The sequence below is a fragment of the Oryx dammah genome, unplaced genomic scaffold (assembly GCF_014754425.2).
Source record: "Oryx dammah isolate SB20612 unplaced genomic scaffold, SCBI_Odam_1.1 HiC_scaffold_8, whole genome shotgun sequence".
In the NCBI taxonomy this organism is placed as follows: domain Eukaryota; kingdom Metazoa; phylum Chordata; class Mammalia; order Artiodactyla; family Bovidae; genus Oryx; species Oryx dammah.
Genome location: NW_024070192.1, coordinates 51,427,678 through 51,446,976, shown reverse-complemented (window position 1 = coordinate 51,446,976; position 19,299 = coordinate 51,427,678). Strand labels below are relative to the sequence as shown.

The following is a 19,299-nucleotide window of genomic DNA, read 5'->3' as shown; positions in this document are numbered from 1 at the left end:
ATTTAGAATGAGATGCAACCTCTGTGAATACATAGTTGGATTCTTCTCACTTAACAGAGGTGAACATTAGGGCCCAGAAACAGTCAGTAATTGGCTTGCCTGAGGTCATATGGCTTAGGTAGTGCCAGAACCTGAACTGGAAATGAGGTCCCAAGTGTTCTTTCTTTCTGCTGAGGTTGTCTCCAGGCATCTTTATTTGGTTTGGCAATATTTCCTGGCGTGCACGAAAATGGTTTCTTATGTACTAAAGGGATCTATATATGTGAATACATTTTTTTTTTCCCTTTTTAGCTGATTTAGTCTTGTAAATTCTAGGAAAACAAACACTATGTTTGGCAAGACTTGCAGTGGAGTGGCATAAAGATAGGAAAAATTTAGTTCTGTTCTTCAGAATAGTTACTCTTGAGTTCATGCTTCACTACTATCGGATATCAAGGTGTCTTCTTTCTGGCAAGTGGAAAAGACAGCAGATCTTTGTAACACATGTCTCTACTTGAGTGAGTGTTCTTGTTAATGAGTAGGAGGAAGCTGTGTTAGTTTCTTTGCTCCTGATAAAAAAATTTCCCCAAGCTGTTTATAATTTCAGTGTAATTATTTCATTCTGGGTAAAGAGCCATTGTAGAAGAGTTAATTTTTTGTCCTGTTAAGAATCTTTTTGCTTCCATTGATTTCACAAAACTTATTTAGTCTCTTCAGTTCAGTTCAGTTGCTCAGTCATGTCCGACTCCGCAACCCCATGAATCGCAGCACGCCAAGCCTCCCTGTCCATCACCAACTCCCGGAGTTCATTCAGACTCAACATCCATCGAGTCCGTGATGCCATCCAGCCATCTCATCCTCGATCGTCCCCTTCTTCTCCTGCCCCCAATCCCCCCCAGCATCAAAGTCTTTTCCAGTGAGTCAACTCTTCGCATGAGATGGCCAAAGTCTCTTAACTATAATTTAAAGAGTTTGTCAGTATTCCAGAAATGAAAAAAATCTTTTCAGTAGGTCATTGTGGTGTTTTCTCTTATTCTTGAGGATCATTAATAAAACCTTGGTCTTTATAAAGGTTTTCCTGGAAGGACTACGTAAATAGTGTTAAGAGCCTAGGCTATGAATTTAGATGGCCTTCGTTCAAATTCCACATCTACTACTGGGTAACCCTTGGACTACTTAACCTCCTATTATCTCAGTTTCCTCCTAGATATTGAAGTTAGTACATACCTTTATTGTTAGGGTTAAGTGAGTAAGGTTTAAGTAAAGCGTTTAGAAAAGCGCTGCCATATAGTTAACCACAGTTGTTACGTCATTGTGTGGTCTACTGAGCAGTTGCTAAGAATATTTTTCTGACCCTCTTTGGAAAGCATATCTTTGCGTTGGTGCTTACTTGATTATTGTTACCTCATTGTTAATGAAGTTTCAATAAATACCTACATGTATATATTCACATTTCATGAATATTTTACAACATATGCAGGATTCTTAACCACATATGTTGTTCTTGTAGGGCATTACCTCAACTTTTTTGTATTATTAACAGTTTACATTATATGTGTACGCCATAACACAGAATTTGAGAATTGAAATTTGAGGGTTTGCTGCTTAACAATGTCTTCGAGCACTTACTTTCTTTGCATGAGAAGATCATTTTGCAGTATCTCTTGTCATATCTGTCCATTCATCCAATCAGTGATCAAACACCTTATGTCTTAAGCCTTTTACCAAATTCTGGGGAAAACAGTGGGAAACAAAAACTTATAGATATTTTAGTTAGGAACCCTGTAGAGAAAAAAATATAAAAATGAAAGAATAAGCACAGTGTAATAAATGGAAGGACATTTTTTAAAAATGTGAAGGACATTTTTTAAAAATGTGGAAGGAAACAAACAAGGGTTTAAGAGAGAGTTAATGTGGATATGTGCTTGTTTAAGACTCTAGCACGGTGCACCAAGAATATAGTGACGTGAGATGAGGTAGGAAACATTCAGGGTCCAGATTATGTAAAGGTTTGTAGGCTATGGAAATGAGTTTGGATTTGATTTTTAGGGTAATTAGCAAGTGTTTCTACAGTTTCAAGTAGCAGAGGAGTATGATTTATAAGCAGTTTACTCTTGCTTGTATGTGAAGGATGAATTGAAGGGGGCAAGAGAAGAAATGGAGACGTTGAGTCCATTGCAGTAGTCCAAGTGAGAGATGAAAATGGCCTGGATCAGAGTGGGGGCAAACAAGCGGAGAGCACAGTGGGTGGACACTAAGTATGTATGGAGCAGGACTTGGTCTTGGATGTGAGGGGTATGGAATTGAGAAGAGTCAGGGATGACTGTTCTGGATTTAGTACCTTATGCCAAGTACTGGGAGAGGAAAGGTTTGGGAAGGACCAGGTTTGTTACAAGAAGGGGGATGGGGAGGGAGAAGAAAGTACATGTTCAGTTTGAGGTGATTAGGATTCATCCAAGTACTGCCATTAGGTATACAAATCTAGAGGTCAGGATGAGAAATACAAATTTCAATACAAAGGAGTGCATGTAAAGAGTGATTTAGTGGGTTATGAAATTGTTGGATTACAGGATGGTCACAAATTCTTTTCATCATTATATGCATACCCCTCAGCAATATGATTTTTACTTCTGGAGTCTGTTATTCCACCCCTTGTCTTTGTACTTGACTATGTGATTTACTCTGGGCAAAGGGACATCCGGAAGTATGACCACAAGGAGAGACTTGAAAAGCACTTGCACATAGGGGCTGGTCTTCTCGTAATGTTCTGTTGAACCCAGAGCCCACCATGTGAAAAAGGGCCCAGGTTAATGTGCTGGGGTGTGGACGACCAGTTGGAGCATCCAGCTTAGAGCAGCCCAGCTCAAGAGCCAAGCTAGCCCAGACCAGAACTGCCCAGCCTAACTCACAGAACCATGAGAAATAGTAAATGGTTTTTTTTTTTTTTTTAAGTAAGTTTTGGAGCTCAGTTGTTTGCTGCTGCTAAGTCACTTCAGTCGTGTCCGACTCTGCAACCCCATAGACAGCAGCCCACCAGGCTCCCCCATCCCTGGGATTCTCCAGGCAAGAACACTGGAGTGGGTTGCCATTTCCTTCTCCAGTGCATGAAAGTGAAAAGTGAAAGTGAAGTTGCTCAGTCCTGTCCGACTCTTAGCGACCCCATGGACTACAACCTACCACGCTCCTCCATTCATGGGATTTTCCAGGCAAGAGTACTGGAGTGGGGTGCCATTGCCTTCTCCGGCTCAGTTGTTTAAGCACCTGCAAAAGTCAGTGGATGTACAACACTGTAAATCAACTATACACCAGTAAAACATTTTTTAAGATAATAATGGGTGCAAATGATACCTCACTACGATCTTGGTGTTTTTCTGTGTGTGTTTGAATTTATTTGCTTATTTTGCCTGTGCTGATCCTTTTTGCTGCGCATGGGCCTTCCCTAGCTGCAGGGAGCGGAGGCTTCTCTTGTTGTGGAGCACAGGCTCTCTACTCTCTGAGCCCACTTCAGTAGTTGTGATTTGGGGGCTTAGTTGCTCTGCAGCAGGTGGGGTCTTCCTGGACCATGCATTAAACCCTGCATTGGCAGGCAGATTCTTAACTACTGGACCACCAGAAAAGTCCCTTGGTTTATATTTTTTGATTATCAGTAAGATCAGGTAGATCTCTGTTATGAAATACCTCTTCATGCCTTTTGCCTGTTTCAGTTTTGTAGCATTATTTGTCTTTTTCTTAATAATTTAAAATTCTGTGTATACTCTGGCTACTAGTTCTTTTCAGTTATATGTTCCTCTGGTTTGTTGTCTCATTAAGATACTTTGTGATGAATTTTAAGTGTAATTTCAAGTTGTCCAATTTATCAGTCTTTTTCTTTATGGTTAGCTCTTTTGTGTGTCTCAGGAAATCCTTCCCTACCCCAAGGCAGACAGGAATTTATGTTTTCTTCCACAAGTTTTGATTCTTGACTTTTAAATCTTCACTCCATTTGGAATTGAATTTTGTGCATGGTTCAAAGTGGGATCCAGATTTTCTTTTCTTTTATGGATAATCAATTTGAATAGTCTCTCCTTTTCCCACTAAAGTCTTGCCATTTCTGTCATGTAGAGTCCCAAATATACAAGAATCTTTTTTAAAAATTTTATTTGTTTACTCATTTATTTTTGGTTGTGCTGGCTCTTGGTTGCTGCCTGGGCTTTGTCTGGGGGCTACTCTTCCTTGTTGCGTGTGGGCTTCTCGTTGCAGTGGCTTCCCTTGTTGCGGAGCACGGGCTCTAGGCTCCTGGGCTTCAGTGGTTGCAGCTGCTGGGCCCTAGGGTGTAGGCCTGGTAGTTGTAGCGCATGGGCTTAGCTGCTCCTCTGCATGTGAAGTCTTCCCAGACCCGGGACCAAACTCGTGTCCCCTGCGTTGGCAGGCGGATTCTCATGCAATGTACCACCAGGAAAGTCCAACAAGAATCTTTTGAGAAGCCATCTTTTCTGTTTCTTGGTTAGTTTGTCTGTCTCCATAAAGCACATCTTCATTATTTATTACTCTAACGTATGTATAGAAAGATAGATATAGTCTGGATATAAGAACTTTGTCAGATATATATATATATATTGCAAATATTTTCTCTCATTCTGTGGCTGACCTTTTTTTTTTCTTTAACAATGTGTTTCAGAGAGCAAAAGTTTTTAAACTTGATGAAGTCCAATTTACACATTTTTTTTCTTGTGGTTCCTGCTTTTTAAATCTTAAGAAATATCAATCTACCCCAAGACTGCCAAAATTTTTTTTTTTTTTTTAGGGGGAGCCTGGTGGGCTGCCATCTATGGGGTCACACAGAGTCAGACACTACTGAAGTGACTTAGCAGCAGCAGCAGTTTTAGTTCCTATGTTTAGATCTGTGATCCATTTCAAATCAGTCGCTCATATGAAAATAAGGGTCAGTGTTCTTTTATAAGAATATTCAGTTGAGTGGATATTCCTTTCACCATTAAATTGCCTTGTACTTTTGTTGAAAATTAATTGACCCTATGTGTGTGGGTCTGTTTCTGTATTCTTTACTCTGTTCTATTAATTTACGCCTATCCTTTTGCCAAAGCCACTCTGTCATGAATACTGTAGCTTTATAGTAAAGCAAGTCTTAAAATCAGTTAGCGCAAGTCTTCCACTGCTGTTGTTTATCCAAATTGTTTTAGCCAGTCTGAATTCTATGTGCTTCTATATAATTTTGAATCCATTTGTCACTTTGGATTTTTTTAAAAGCTTGCTTAAGTTTTTGTTTGAGATTACCTTAAAGCTGTACATCAGTTTGAGAGAAATTGACATAGTAACAATATTGAGTCTTCCTAATGGTGAGCTTGATATATGTTTTCCCATTTATTTAGATCCTCCGTGATTTCTTTTTAAAACCTTTTTAGAATAGGTCTTGTGTGTGTTTTGTCAAACTTACCTCTAAGTATTTCAGATGCTATTGTATATGCACTTTTTAAAAATCTAACTTTCTGTTTATTCCAAGTATATAATATTGATTTTGACCTTTTCTCCTGTGACTTTGCTAAATTCACGTATTAATTCCAGTAGTTTTGAGCATTTTTCAGTTTTCTCTTATTTTGACCCAAGTTATTTAGAATTGTGTGCATTAGCTGCTAAATATGTAGCAGCTTATATTTTTGTTGCTAAAATCTTATATTTTTGTTGCTAAAGTTTGACATAATTTCTAGGTTGAGAATGTGGCCTATGATGCCCATTGTTGAGAATTTTTTGTGACTTATTTCTTAGCTTAATAATCATAAGTGGTTTATTAAAAAATCTATATTTTCTAATTGTCATATGCTGAATCTTGTACATATTCCCCCCCATATTTTATTTCTTAATTTTGTGGTTAAAATCTATCTTACTGAATGTTTTGTTCTTGTTTTTTTGTTCGTTTGAAATATCAGTAATTAATAGTTCTTTGAAATTTCCCAATATAATGTTGGATTTATTCATATCTCTGTGTATCTTTAACCTGTTTTTATGTTATAAATTTTGGTGCTATATTCTTTTAGGCGAATTCAAATCTAGAATTGTTATATCTTCTCAATGAGTTGAACCTATTATGTTCTCTTTGCCTAAAAATGACTTTTGCCATTTGTCTTATTTTCAGCCTTTCTTTATCCTACTTTTAAAACCATGGAATTTTAAAAAATGTAATTTGCAGGGACTTCCCTGATGGTCCTCTTTCCACTGCAGAGGGTGAGGGTTCGATCCCTGGTTGGGGAACTAAGATTCCACATGCCTCGAAGCATGCCCCCCCCACCCCCAAGAAAAAAATTGCAATATGTTTTTTGAGTGATGAGTTTAATCTGTTCATGTTTATTTTGATTATTTACATATTGGACTGTTTGAACTTGTTGCTATCAAGTACTGTTTTGATGGTCCTCAACTTTAGAACACTTTAATCTTTTCTCTTTTTGATTTATATACCATTGCCCAAATTTCACAATCTGCTTATAAATCACAAATTTTAGAATTATCTGGATTAAAGCCTTCATTTTGATATAAATAATCTGAAGCATGTACCCTTGCCATTTGAAGATATTCTGTGACTTAACTTTTCATATTAACGACTTGTATAAAGCAGCTTAGGTTCCTCAGGGGCAATAAGATAGTGAGGTCTATTAAGCAGTCTGAATGTAAAGTTTTGTCAGAGAAATACAAACAGTAATAACCTACAGATGAGTCAGTTTGAATAATGAAAAGCAATAGAGCTTAGTGTTTTCTTAATTCTAATAATGGGGAACATTTATAAATGCTAGGACAAGCTAAACCTTTGAGACTTTTTTTTTTTTGGCCTTTTTCTCCCCCTGTGACTCCAGAATTCATTGATGAGAATTGAAAAATACTGTCATTTGACTGTTTTTTGTAGTAGAAGAAACATTGAATTTGGGCTTGAGAAAGTGAAGTCGAACTCTTACCTTGTCATTTATATGCTGCTAAGTTGCTCTTTGGGGCCCTTGGAGCCCTCAATTTCTCATTTGTAGAAGGCAAGTGTGAAAATGACTGTTTCCTACAAAATGTTGTTAGTATCATATTAGCTACTCTTTATGCAACCTGTATATCACTGTACAGAAGTAGTTATTATTGCAGAAATCCACAACCCTGGCCTTGGTCTGAGTAGGATTCATAGACTACTGGAATAGGAAGAAAATGATGGCAGTCTCTTACTCTGTGTGCCTAATAACTGGATGAGGAAAGGGAGAGTCCGGGTGCAAAATGACATTCTGAAGGTCTCTCAGTTGGTGGAATCTCCCAAATCTAGACTGTTAACTCCTTTTATTACCTTACTCTTACTCTCCATCTTTTTGGTGAAAATGTTTTGCTAAGATTGCATGGGTTATAAAAAACTGAATGAACATTTAGAAATAGATTGAGAGAAGGTGAAAAATGGGATTTTTAGGTTGTAATTTTACAAGTTATGCATTTTGCTTATGATGATAAAATCGTGTTTTTATACTGCAAATCTATCAGACTTGCAAAAAGGGAGTTCCTACAGTGTCTTTCAGGTTGTATTTTTTTTTAACTTGGATTTTTACATAAAATTAAATTAAAAGTTAGACCTGAGGCAGTGGCCTTTTTCAACAATTAGAAGACTTTGATGAGTTGCATATACTTTACATTTCGCTTCATTATGTTGAGGGATATTTTAGGCCAGAGAAGTATACTTATAACCTGCTAACACATTATTAGATTTATTGAAATTCTGAATGCTTTTAAATTGCTAACTAACTTGGAATTTTAATTTTTTTAATTTCCCCAAACTTTAGAAAGTTCAAAAAGATTCAAGGAATATTTTTCATATATTCTCCTTCAGATTATGAATTTTCAGAGAACAGATTGTTGGACTGTCACTCCCTTGGGATGGATCCTCTCTGGCTCAGAGCCAGATGATCTGATAATCACTCTGATACTGTGCATGGTATTGGAATTATCTTTGCCTTTCTGCTCCTGTAAAAACAGAAAACTGTGTCAGAACCTCACTGGTCAAGATATATTACTCTTCACTTACAGTATTTATTTGTTAGGTTTCCAAGAAGAAATTGCAGTTTCTCAATCTTTTTTGGGGGAAGTCTACAACTATTTTGGAACGGTCTGTGACTGAATATACTAAATAATCCAGTCAAGGACACACTCTAAAAGCAAAAATGTTTACCAAAAGATGTAATATTCTCAAGTTGGCTGTCTTTGTGTGCCTTGTATGAAAAACACTGTAGTTTTATTGAGAAAGCTGACTTAATATTTTTGTGAGAAAGTAGAATCATGTGGAAAGATGGTTTTCTTAAAAGGAAGTATGTTCATTTTATTTTGGAATTCAGTGATGAAGAAGATTCACTGCTCTGTTGTCTTTTTATTTTCATCTTGGTAAATTCTCCAGTAAGTCTTGGGTCGTTCAGTAAGCTGTATTTTCATGACATCCTCCAGTGTTTTTTGTGTCACTTGAGGGGACTCACAGTAATTTGGTTTTACATTGTTTTTGCGTTACAAGTGTAGCTAATGTTTAAAATGAATGGAGCATTATAGTCTTAGTACCCTGGATGTACAGCCTACAAAGAACCTTTGTGAGCTGATTTCAGCAGTTTTCTAAGCACTTTTGCCAGAAACAAAAAACCCCACATATTTTAATATCAACCTTAGGTTTTAAGTGTGCTTCAGCTGTATTTAAAATCTGCTAGTTACAGCCTTTTAAAGCATTTCTTGTATCTAGATATATTTTCATGGTGAAAATTATTTGATGTTTGAGTTAATCTGCTTTCGTATTTTTGTCTTATCATCCCATCCATAGACCTGTAGAGTTTATTTCAACAATTTTATTCTTAGAAACAAAACTGACTTCGATGCATGCTATTCAAATTGACATTATAACAGTCTCAGTGCAAGGCTGCATTGAGTGTCAGGAATACGTCTATGTGCTAGGTTCCTTTTTGAGGAGATTTCAGTCTTTTAAACAGGCTAGTAATTGGGTTTATTCCCACATCCAGGGATCTGACTGACAATATTCGGTAACAGATTTTCAGAATTTGTGCTACTTCATTAAACTGAAAAGCGGCTCTCCTTAAAAATGTTTATTTCCCCTTTCCCTCGATACATTGGCTAGAGCTTTTTTGTTGTTGTTCAACCACCCAGTTGTGTCCACTCTTTGCGACCCCACGGACTGCAGCACATCAGGCCTCTCTGTCCCTCACCATCTCCTGAAGTTTGCCCAAGTTCATGTCCATTGCATCAGAGGTGCCATACAGGTATCTCATCCTCTGATGCCCTCTTCTCCTTCTGCCCTCAGTCTTTCCCAGCATCAGGTACTTTTCCAATGAGTCAGCTCTTCGCATCAGATTACCAAAATATGGGAGTCTCAACTTCAGCAACAGTCCTTTCAACAAGTATTCAGTTTATTTCCCTGAAGATTGACTGGGTTGGTCTCCTTGCTGTCCAAGGGACTCTCAGGAGACTTCTCAGCACTATAGTTCAAAGGCATCAATTCCTCGGCCCTCTGCCTTCTTTACTGTCCAGCTCTCACAACTGTATATGACCACTGGGAAGACCACAGCCTTGACTATAATATGGACCTTTGTTGACAGAGTATTGTCTCTGCTTTTCAACACACTGTCTAGGTTTGTCATAGTTTTCTTGCCAAGAAGCAAACGTCTTCTTTTTTATCCTATAATGATTTTTCACACATTGTCCTTTTGGTACTTTTCAAAGTGGTTGCATTGATGAAAAATAATTAATTTTTGTTATCTAGCATAACAAACCAAGATCTTGCTGTCGATGCTTCTGTAAAAATCAGTTTGCAGGCTCTTGAATATTATAGAAATATGGAAAACAAGTACCTGTAAATGAATACTCGGGCAGTATTGACTATGGTTGTTTTGGAAAATTGAGACATTCCTGGAAAGGGTGTAGAGAAGCTAACATTAAGTGCCTGCTGTGTGCCAGCCAGACTCTATGCAGGACAATTATATATAATTTTTCTGAAAGTAGAGAAAATAAATGAGAGTCCCCAGAGCAACACGAAGAACATTTAAGGATGACATGAAAATAGGAATGGGGATATTTTATGAGTAAACTCAAATGCAAAAGCTTAAATTACTTACCCAAGGTTATGCAACTAGTAAGTGATGTTGGTAGGATTTTTTTTTAGCTCCAAGGAAATAAAACTACTTTCAGGTGGGAAGGAGAACAGAATTAGAATAGCATGGATGTATTAGTCTTGAAGTGTGGAGTACAGGTGAAATGCCGCTTGCCCTGATTTGGCCTCTGATCAGTCGAGACATTGGCAGCTTTGGGGCACTGAGTTAATGTTCTCAGTTCTGGAGGCTGGAAGTCCAGAATTAAGGTGCCAGCTCTCTTCTTGGCTGGGACATGGCTGTCTTCTTTGTGTGTGCTCACATGACATTTCCTTTGTATACATACAGAGAGAGGTCTCTGGTGTCTCTTTTCTCCTTTTCTAAGGACACCATATCTATCTGATTAGGGTCCCACCCTTAGGACCTCATTTAACCTTAATTACCTGCTTAAAAGCCCCAACTATAATATAAATACAATCACTTTGGGGAATCGAATTTCAGCATATAAGGGAGGGGGGAGGTACAATTCAGCACATAACTAGCATATTCTCTTCTTCTGTGAGTGTGTAATTCTGTCCTTATGTAATTGAGTAATTATGGCATAAGAAGTATATATTTGGTCTTTGTCCCAATTCCAGGCACAAAGCTCCTGAATCCCTTGTAGTTTTCCTGAGTGATGTAAGTGAAAGGAGCACCTTTTATTCTAATGAGGCAACTTTTGCTGGGCCCTTGTTACCTCCAGGATGGGGACTGATCACCAAAAAAACCTAGACATGACTAGAGGGTTTGAACTTTCAGCCTCCTCTCCCAACTTCTAGTAGGGGAGTGGGGCTAGAGGTTGGCAAAAGTTTTTCAAAAACTGTTTTTTTAAACTGAATTTATTTTATTTGTAAAGAAGTAGACAAATTAAAATAACTTAGTCTCTTATGTTATTTCTTTCAAAACAAAATTCCAGACTTTTTTTCTAGAGAAGTTTTTGAGTAGGAAATGTCAGTGGACTGTTTTCTTTTTTAGCATATTGTGTAAGAACACATTATTTGCTCAAATAAAACTTCCTCTTGAAATGTCTTATAAAATGTCTTTGAGTGGTTGCATAATACTATTGTTATTAAGTAAGAGCTTAAACAGACCCAGGTTGTTTTGAATAAAACTTTGTCTCTCAAAGAAGATACCATGGGAAAGAGTAAGACTGGGGAAATGAGTTATTGGTATTTTGTAGGGGGAAAGGTTTTAGAGTGTGTCCTTCATAACACATAAGCTGTTTTCTGCCTCCTTACATCTTTGCATCACGAATTAATTAAATGTTCTTTATTGTGATGTAGGTGAATGGCTTTTCATCTCGAAAATGAATTGCCTGCAGAATTTGGCTGAATATGATTTTTCAGTTTTAAGTCTTTACAGAACTTATGTATGAATGATTAGAAGATGGAAAATCTTTAACTTCATGTTGATTATATGATTCATTCAAGATATATTCAGTTAATTTTATTAATAAAACCAGAAAGCATGATTTGTGGAATAGATTTGTATTTTTTAAACCTATTGTGATTCTTTGGTCATACAGATTTTCACAAACTATCTTCACATTTTCTTATAATTGCTTGTCTTTTGAAAATATCATCACAGAAGTATGACTTAAGTTTACAGAATCAAGTTTCAGCTTCTATGACTACTATGAATGTATTGCCCTCTGAGTTCCCATACTTTATCCTGTACTTTCTGTCTCCTTATTGCCAGGTGAAGGTGAAGTTGCTCAGTCATGTCCGACTTTTTGCTACCCCGTGGACTGTAGCCTACCAGGCTCCTCCGTCCAGGGGATTCTCCAGGCAAGAATACTGGAGTGGCTTGCCATTTCCTTCTCCAGGGGATCTTCCCAACCCAGGTCTCCTGCATTGGAGGCAGACGCTTTAACCTCTGAGCCACCAGGGAGTTTGTAATTTCCTCAGTTCTGTCTTGCCACAACAAAAATTTGAAGCAACTGGACAGACCAGCATTACAGCCCTTGGACAGACCAGTGTTACAGCTCTGTGTTACAGCTCAGTTTTATTTACAAAGCAAAGGAAAATACATCCTTGAGGCGTGAAGGCATGCCGACCCAAAAGACACGAAGAGAAGAGAGGCCCCGGCCCAATTTTGGCTCCTCTTTTTACATGTTTTTTTCTCCTCCTCCTGGGCTTGCCCTATGTAAATTGGGCTAGCCTGGAGTGCTGTTTGTTTTACCTGAGGTCCTCACTCTGATTTTCCGACCTTCCTTTGTTCTGTTTTCACAAGCTTTTCCCTTCTTTGTCTTTTAGCCACCGCCATTTTGGACGCCTTTTTTCTATTCTACCTAGCATTATCATCATTGTAACTGGTATATATTGAGTGCCTATAAAAGATGAGACAATATTAGTATTTTATGTACATTATTTTATTTAATCCTCAGAGTACCATTTGAAGAAACTGATATATAGAGAGATGTAAAAACGTGCCAAAGCTTAAAATAGATACTGGGAAGTTTGGATTTGAATCCAGTTCTGTTAGATTCCAAAACCTGTTTTCTTTCTGCTAAGTTATTTACTGTACATCCGTTTCACTGGTTTATGTTATAATTGAAGTCTTGTGTTCATCTGGTTTCCCTACCAGACTATGATCTGCTGGAGGATAAGGATCTTCTGGTATTCACATTTGTGTCTTCAGTGGCCATTATTGACCCCAGAACTTTTATACTGAGTGTTGAATGAAAGACACTCATGTAGCTTATGTGATGGCCACGAGGCTTGTGCTATGAAGTACTTTCTCTCACACAGACAGTTGCTAGGTTGACTGCTTCATATACCTACGCTTTTGGTGTATTAAAAGCATCAGTTCTTCGGCGTGGCTCAGATGGTAAAGCGTCTGCCTACGCTGCGGGAGACCCAGGTTCAATCCTTGGGTTGGGAAGATCCTCTGGAGAAGGAAATGGCAACTCACTCCAGTACTCTCGCCTGGAAAATCCCATGGACACAGGAGCGTGGTAGGCTACAGTCCCTGGGGTTGCAGAGAGTCGGACACGACTGAGCGACTTCGTTTGGTGTATTGGCCATTTATGGTTATATGCACACTGGCATGCCCGAACATACACTCCTTCATCATCATCAATCCTGTGGACATGAGAATTTTTGTTCTCCTTTTGTAGATCCAAAGAATCAAGATCTAGAAAAAATGAGACTTACTTAAAATCATGCAAATAGTTAGTAGCAAATCTGGTGTGCACATCTGGATTTTAGACTAACAGTCCTCTGCTCCAGGCTCTCCATCTGTGCTGAGGGAAACCTGTGCTTTATTTCCTGATATGTTAATTTGTTTATTGAAAAATGAAGGCAACAAAGAAGGGTGTCTAGAAATGGATTATATCTAAAAGAAGAAACCTTCTGTTGGAGTAATGAATGTAGGCTTTTTCTTCAGCCTTTATAGTCTTACGTTTGTTTTCCTTTATGAAGCCTAAAGCATGGTTGGAATTTTAGCCAAGGGATAAAATAGTTCTAACTAACAAACTGTAGGCATATTGAACCCATGACCACGTAGTATTCTCATCAGTTTAGTTCAGTTCAGTCGCTCAGTCATGTCCAACTCTTTGCGACCCCATGAATCGCAGTACGCCAGGCCTCCCTGTCCATCACCAACTCCCAGAGTTCACTCAGATTCACATCCATGAGTCAATGATGCCATCCAGCCATCTCATCCTCTGTCGTCCCCTTCTCCTCCTGCCCCCAATCCCTCCCAGCATCAGTCTTTACCAATCAGTCAACACTTCGCATGAGGTGGCCAAAGTACTGGAGTTTCAGCCTTAGCATCATTCTTTCAAAGAAATCCCACAGCTGATCTCCTTTAGAATGGACTGGTTGGATCTCCTTGCAGTCCAGGGGACTCTCAAGACTTCTCCAATACCACAGTTCAAAAGCATCAACTCTTCGGAGCTCAGCCTTCTTCACAGTCCAACTCTCACATCCATACATGACCACAGGAAAAACCATAGCCTTGACTAGACAGACCTTAGTCGGCAAAGTAATGTCTCTGCTTTTGAATATGCTATATAGGTTGGTCATAACTTTTCTTCCAAGGAGTAAGCGTCTTTTAATTTCATGGCTGCAGTCACCATCTGCAGTGATTTTGGAGCCCAAAAAAATAAAGTCTGACACTGTTTCCGCTGTTTCCCCATCTATTTCCAATAAAGTGATGGGACCAGATGCCATGATCTTCATTTTCTGAATGTTGAGCTTTAAGTGAACTTTTTCGCTCTCCTCTTTCACTTTCATAAGAGGCTTTTTAGTTCCTCTTCACTTTCTGCCATAAGGTTGGTGTCATCTGCATTTCTGAGGTTATTGATATTTCTCCCAGCAATCTTGATTCCAGCTTGTGTTTCTTCCAGTCCAGCGTTTCTCACGATGTGCTCTGCATAGAAGTTAAATAAGCAGGGTGACAATATACAGCCTTGACATCCTCCTTTTCCTATTTGGAACCAGTCTGTTGTTCCATGTCCAGTTCTAACTGTTGCTTCTTGACCTGCATACAGATTTCTCAAGAGGCAGGTCAGGTGGTCTGGTATTCCCATCTCTCTCAGAATTTTCCCTAGTTTCTTGTGATCCACACAGTCAAAGGCTTTGGCATAGTCAATAAAGCAGAAATAGATGTTTTTCTGGAACTCTCTTGCTTTTTCCATGATCCAGCGGATGTTGGCAATTTGACCTTTGGTTTCTCTGCCTTTTCTAAAATCAGCTTGAACGTCAGGGAGTTCACGGTTCACGTATTGCTGAAGCCTGGCTTGGAGAATTTTGAGCATTACTTTACTAGCGTGTGAGATGAGTGCAATTGTGTGGTAGTTTGAGCATTCTTTGGCATTGCCTTTCTTTGGGGTTGGAATGAAAACTGGCCTTTTCCAGTCCTGTGGCCACTGCTGAGTTTTCCAAATTTGCTGGCATATTGAGTGCAGCACTTTGAGAGCATCATCTTTCAGGATTTGAAATAGCTCCACTGGAATTCCATCACCTCCACTAGCTTTGTTCATAGTGATGCTTTCTAAGGCCCACTTGACCTCACATTCCAGGATGTCTGGCTCTAGATGAGTGATCACACCATTGTGATTATCCAGGTCGTGAAGATCTTTTTTGTACAGTTCTTCTGTGTAATCTTGCCACCTCTTCTTAATATCTTCTGCTTCTGTTAGGTCCATACCATTTCTGTCCTTTATCGAGCCCATCTTTGCATGAAGTGTTCCCTTGGTATCTCTAATTTTCTTGAAGAGATCTCTAGTCTTTCCCATTCTGTTGTTTTCCTCTATTTCTTTGCATTGATTGCTGAAGAAGGCTTTCTTATCTCTCCTTGCTGTTCTTTGGAACTCTGCATTGAGATGCTTATATCTTTCCTTTTCTCCTTTGCTTTTCGCTTCTCTTCTTTTCACAGCTATTTGTAAGGCCTCCCCAGACTGCCACTTTGCTTTTTTGCATTTCTTTTCCATGGGGATGGTCTTGATCCCTGTCTCCTGTACAGTGTCACGAACCTCATTCCACAGTTCATCAGGCACTCTATCTATCAGAGCTAGGCCCTTAAATCTATTTCTCACTTCCATTGTATAATCATAAGGGATTTGATTTAAGTCATACCTGAATGGTCTAGTGGTTTTCCCTACTTTCTTCAACTTGAGTCTGAATGTGGTAATAAGGAATTCATGATCTGAGCCACAGTCAGCTCCTGGTCTTGTTTTTGTTGACTGTATAGAGCTTCTCCATCTTTGGCTGCAAAGAATATTATCATTCTGATTTCGGTGTTGACCATCTGGTGATGTCCATGTGTAGAGTCTTCTCTTGTGTTGTAAGAGGGTGTTTGCTATGACCAGTGCATTTTCTTGGCAAAACTCTATTAGTCTTTGCCCTGCTTCATTCCGCATTCCACCGCCAAATTTGCCTGTTACTCCAGGTATCTCTTGACTTCCTACTTTTGCATTCCAGTCCCCTATAATGAAAAGGATATCTCTTTTGGGTGTTAGTTCTAAAAGGTCTTGTAGGTCTTCAGAAAACTGTTCAACTTCAGCTTCTTCAGTGTTACTGGTTGGGGCATAGACTTGGATAACTGGATATTGAATGGTTTGCCTTGGAGACGAACAGAGATCATTCTGTTGTTTTTGAGATTTTATCCAAGTATTGCATTTCGGACTCTTGTTGACCGTGGTGGCTACTCCATTTCTTCTGAGGGATTCCTGCCCGCAGTAGTAGATATAATGGTTCTTTGAGTTAAACTCACCCATTCCAGTCCATTTTAGTTTGCTGATTTCTAGAATGTCAACATTCACCCTTGCCATCTCTTGTTTGACCAGTTCCAATTTGCCTTGATTCATGGACCTGACATTCCAGGTTCCTGTGCCATATTGCTCTTTACAGCATTGGATCTTGCTTCTATCACCAGTCCCATCCACAACTGGGTATTGTTTTTGCTTTGGCTTCATCCCTTCATTCTTTCTGGAGTTACTTCTTCACTGATCTCCAGTAGCATATTGGGCACCTACTGACCTGGGAAGTTCCTCTTTCAGTATCCTATCATTGTGCCTTTTCATACTGTTCATGGGTTCTCAAGGCAAGAATACTGAAGTGGCTTGCCATTCCCTTCTCCAGTGGACCACATTCTGTCAGACCTCTCCACCATGACCCGCCCATCTTGGGTTGCCCCGCAGGCATGGCTTGGTTTCATTGAGTTAGACAAGGCCGTGGTCATAGTGTGATTAGATTGACTAGTTTTCTGTGAGTATAGTTTCAGTGTGTCTGCCCTCTGGTGCCCTCTTGCAACACCTACCATCTTACTTGGGTTTCTCTTACCTTGGGCGTGGGGTATGCTGAGTCTAAATCTAGCAGGACTCAGGGCAAGTGCAGAGGACTCATCACTGGGACTTTGAAGTGATACACATCTTGAGTAGCGAGATTTGCTTTACTAGCACCTGAAAGAGTGATTCAGGCACAGGTAATCTGATGTTTTTGTGTAGAATAATTACATCAGCACAGTTTATATGTTGTAATTTAGAGATTTTAAGTAAAAGATTTACATCTGTACTTGTAACATAAAGTGTAATATGACGAGTGCATTTCGATACTCACTCATTCTTGGCTGCCTCAGGTCTCAGTTGAGGCACACGGGCTCAGTAGTTAGGCAGGGCGTGTGGGGCCTTAGTCCCGGAGCAAAGGCCGGAACCGTGTCCCCTGCGTGGGAAGGCAGGCTCTTAACCACTGCACCACCAGGCAAGTCCTTAAAGAGTACATTTAATTCATCTTAAACATTTAAAATTTTCACCTTCTATGCTTGTACATTTTTTTCTTTCAGTAGAATTGCTTGCTAAATATTAATTAATCTTGGATCTGTTGTCAACATTTGTAACATGTTTGATAATGTAATTTTTTTTTTAAAGTAATGCCAAAGGACTGAAAGATTGGTAAAATTTGAGTAGATAGTGTGTATGGTATTAATGAATTAGAAAGACTTTAGACCGTTTAAGTTATCTGTTTGAAAGTACTAGTATTTTATAACCTTCTGTGGACAGATTGTCTCCACATTTTAATCTGGAAAAGCACTGGGATAGCTGTTTGGAAAAGGATTGCAACAACATGGCTTTTATATGTTTAATACTTCTACTAGACTTTTATGCAGATTATTAAATCTTGATTATAACAGAAAATTAAGGTGCCAACACGTTGAGATAGCAGGTGGGGATTCCTACCCTGTGCTTTCTGTATTCAGTTTCATTCATCCACAGATGCAAGGCAGGAATATATAACATAGCACTGGATTTTATTTTGTTTTATTAGCTCCTCAAGAGTTATTGATCTATGAAATGGCAGAGAATGGAAAAAATTGTGACCAGAGACGTGTAGCAATGAACAAGGAACAATATAATGGAAACTTCACAGGTAAAGGATGGTGGTTTGGAGGGAGAAGATCTGTGGGTTTAAATGATATCCTTTTTATTGGAATAAAATTCAAATATATCTAATATGTATTATCTTTTGTTAATAAAATAATATATAGTAATATAAAATACATAAAATTCTTATAAATCTTATAAAAGATTATCTTTTGTTTCATCTTCATAGTAAATTAAATTGTGGATGTATAAAGGTCTATAAGGTGATTTTTCATAGAAGCAGCTTGGCCATAGTCACATCAGCTGTGTTCTAGATAGAAAATTTTTGCTTTTTAATCTTATGATGTGGTAAATATTTATTTGACTTTGTTTGCCACTCAGTTGTATCCTGCTATTTTGTAACCTTAGAAATAGAGTATAAATTTATTTATTACGCTAATTGTAATTTTTATAATTATCCAAAAAGTCAGAATGTGATTATTGTGGATTTCTTTTTAAATTTTAGTTTGAGACAAATAAATTTGTATTTTAATTGAATTAGGAATTTGTGGTAAATTTCAGTATATTTGACTCTTATTTATACATTTACCCTAAAAATTACAGTTATCATTTATATAGACGATTTAAGTAAGAACTTTCCTTTATGTGTTTAAAAGAAAGTGAACGGTTTTCCTTTTCTGTTAATTATAATGATTTTCTTTTTAACTTGATCATTTGACATCTCAGACACATTGCAAATAATATCAGTACTTCAACAGGGTTATAATTATAGAAATCTTCTTCTACTGGAAGGACTGCAAGCTTTTTGAAGTAGTAGTTCCCATCTGTTCATTTTGATCACTACATTGCTTTGTAGAACGGGTTTGCAGCACTTAACTGACTTTTGGGTTACTTTGGTTGTCAATAAATTTTGTATCGTTTCACCATGAGTCTCAGGATTCAGAGATAGGCATTGCATGTATCATAGTCTCGTCCCATTTGGAGCTTTCACATGTCATTTTTTCATTCCTTTCAGCAAGCACATGTATTTGTATATTCTTCTACTATTGCCTTCACCATTGGGATTTAAAATTAATGTGAGAATGGCACACTTACTGTTCTGTACCGTGGTGTGCATTTATTTGAGACTTTTAACTTACTATTTTCTAGAGATTGTACATGAAGAACTTATTCTTTCTTATTTTTTATTTGTTTATTTTGGGCTGCACTAGGACTTTGTTGCTGCGTGCAGGCTTCCCCTTCATGGCAGTGCACAGGCTCAGTAGTTGTGGCCCATGTGCTTCATTGCTCCACAGCATGTGGGATCTTCCCAGACCACGGCTTGAATCAGAGTCCTCTGCTTTGGCAGGTGGATTCTTATCCACTGAACCACCA

The 19,299-nt window shown here is 38.4% G+C and overlaps 1 protein-coding gene across 3 annotated transcripts in view; it reads left to right on the top strand.

Annotated features, from left to right (window-relative positions):
• Positions 1–19,299, top strand: part of VMP1 (vacuole membrane protein 1) — a 135,602-nt gene that overhangs the window by 2,439 nt on the left and 113,864 nt on the right. For all 3 annotated transcript variants that reach the window (XM_040244185.1, XM_040244187.1, XM_040244186.1), the window contains exon 2: positions 17,870–17,971. In XM_040244185.1, coding sequence (XP_040100119.1) covers positions 17,896–17,971 — 76 coding nt within the window. In that variant the 5' untranslated portion in view covers positions 17,870–17,895. The remainder of the gene's footprint in view (positions 1–17,869; positions 17,972–19,299) is intronic.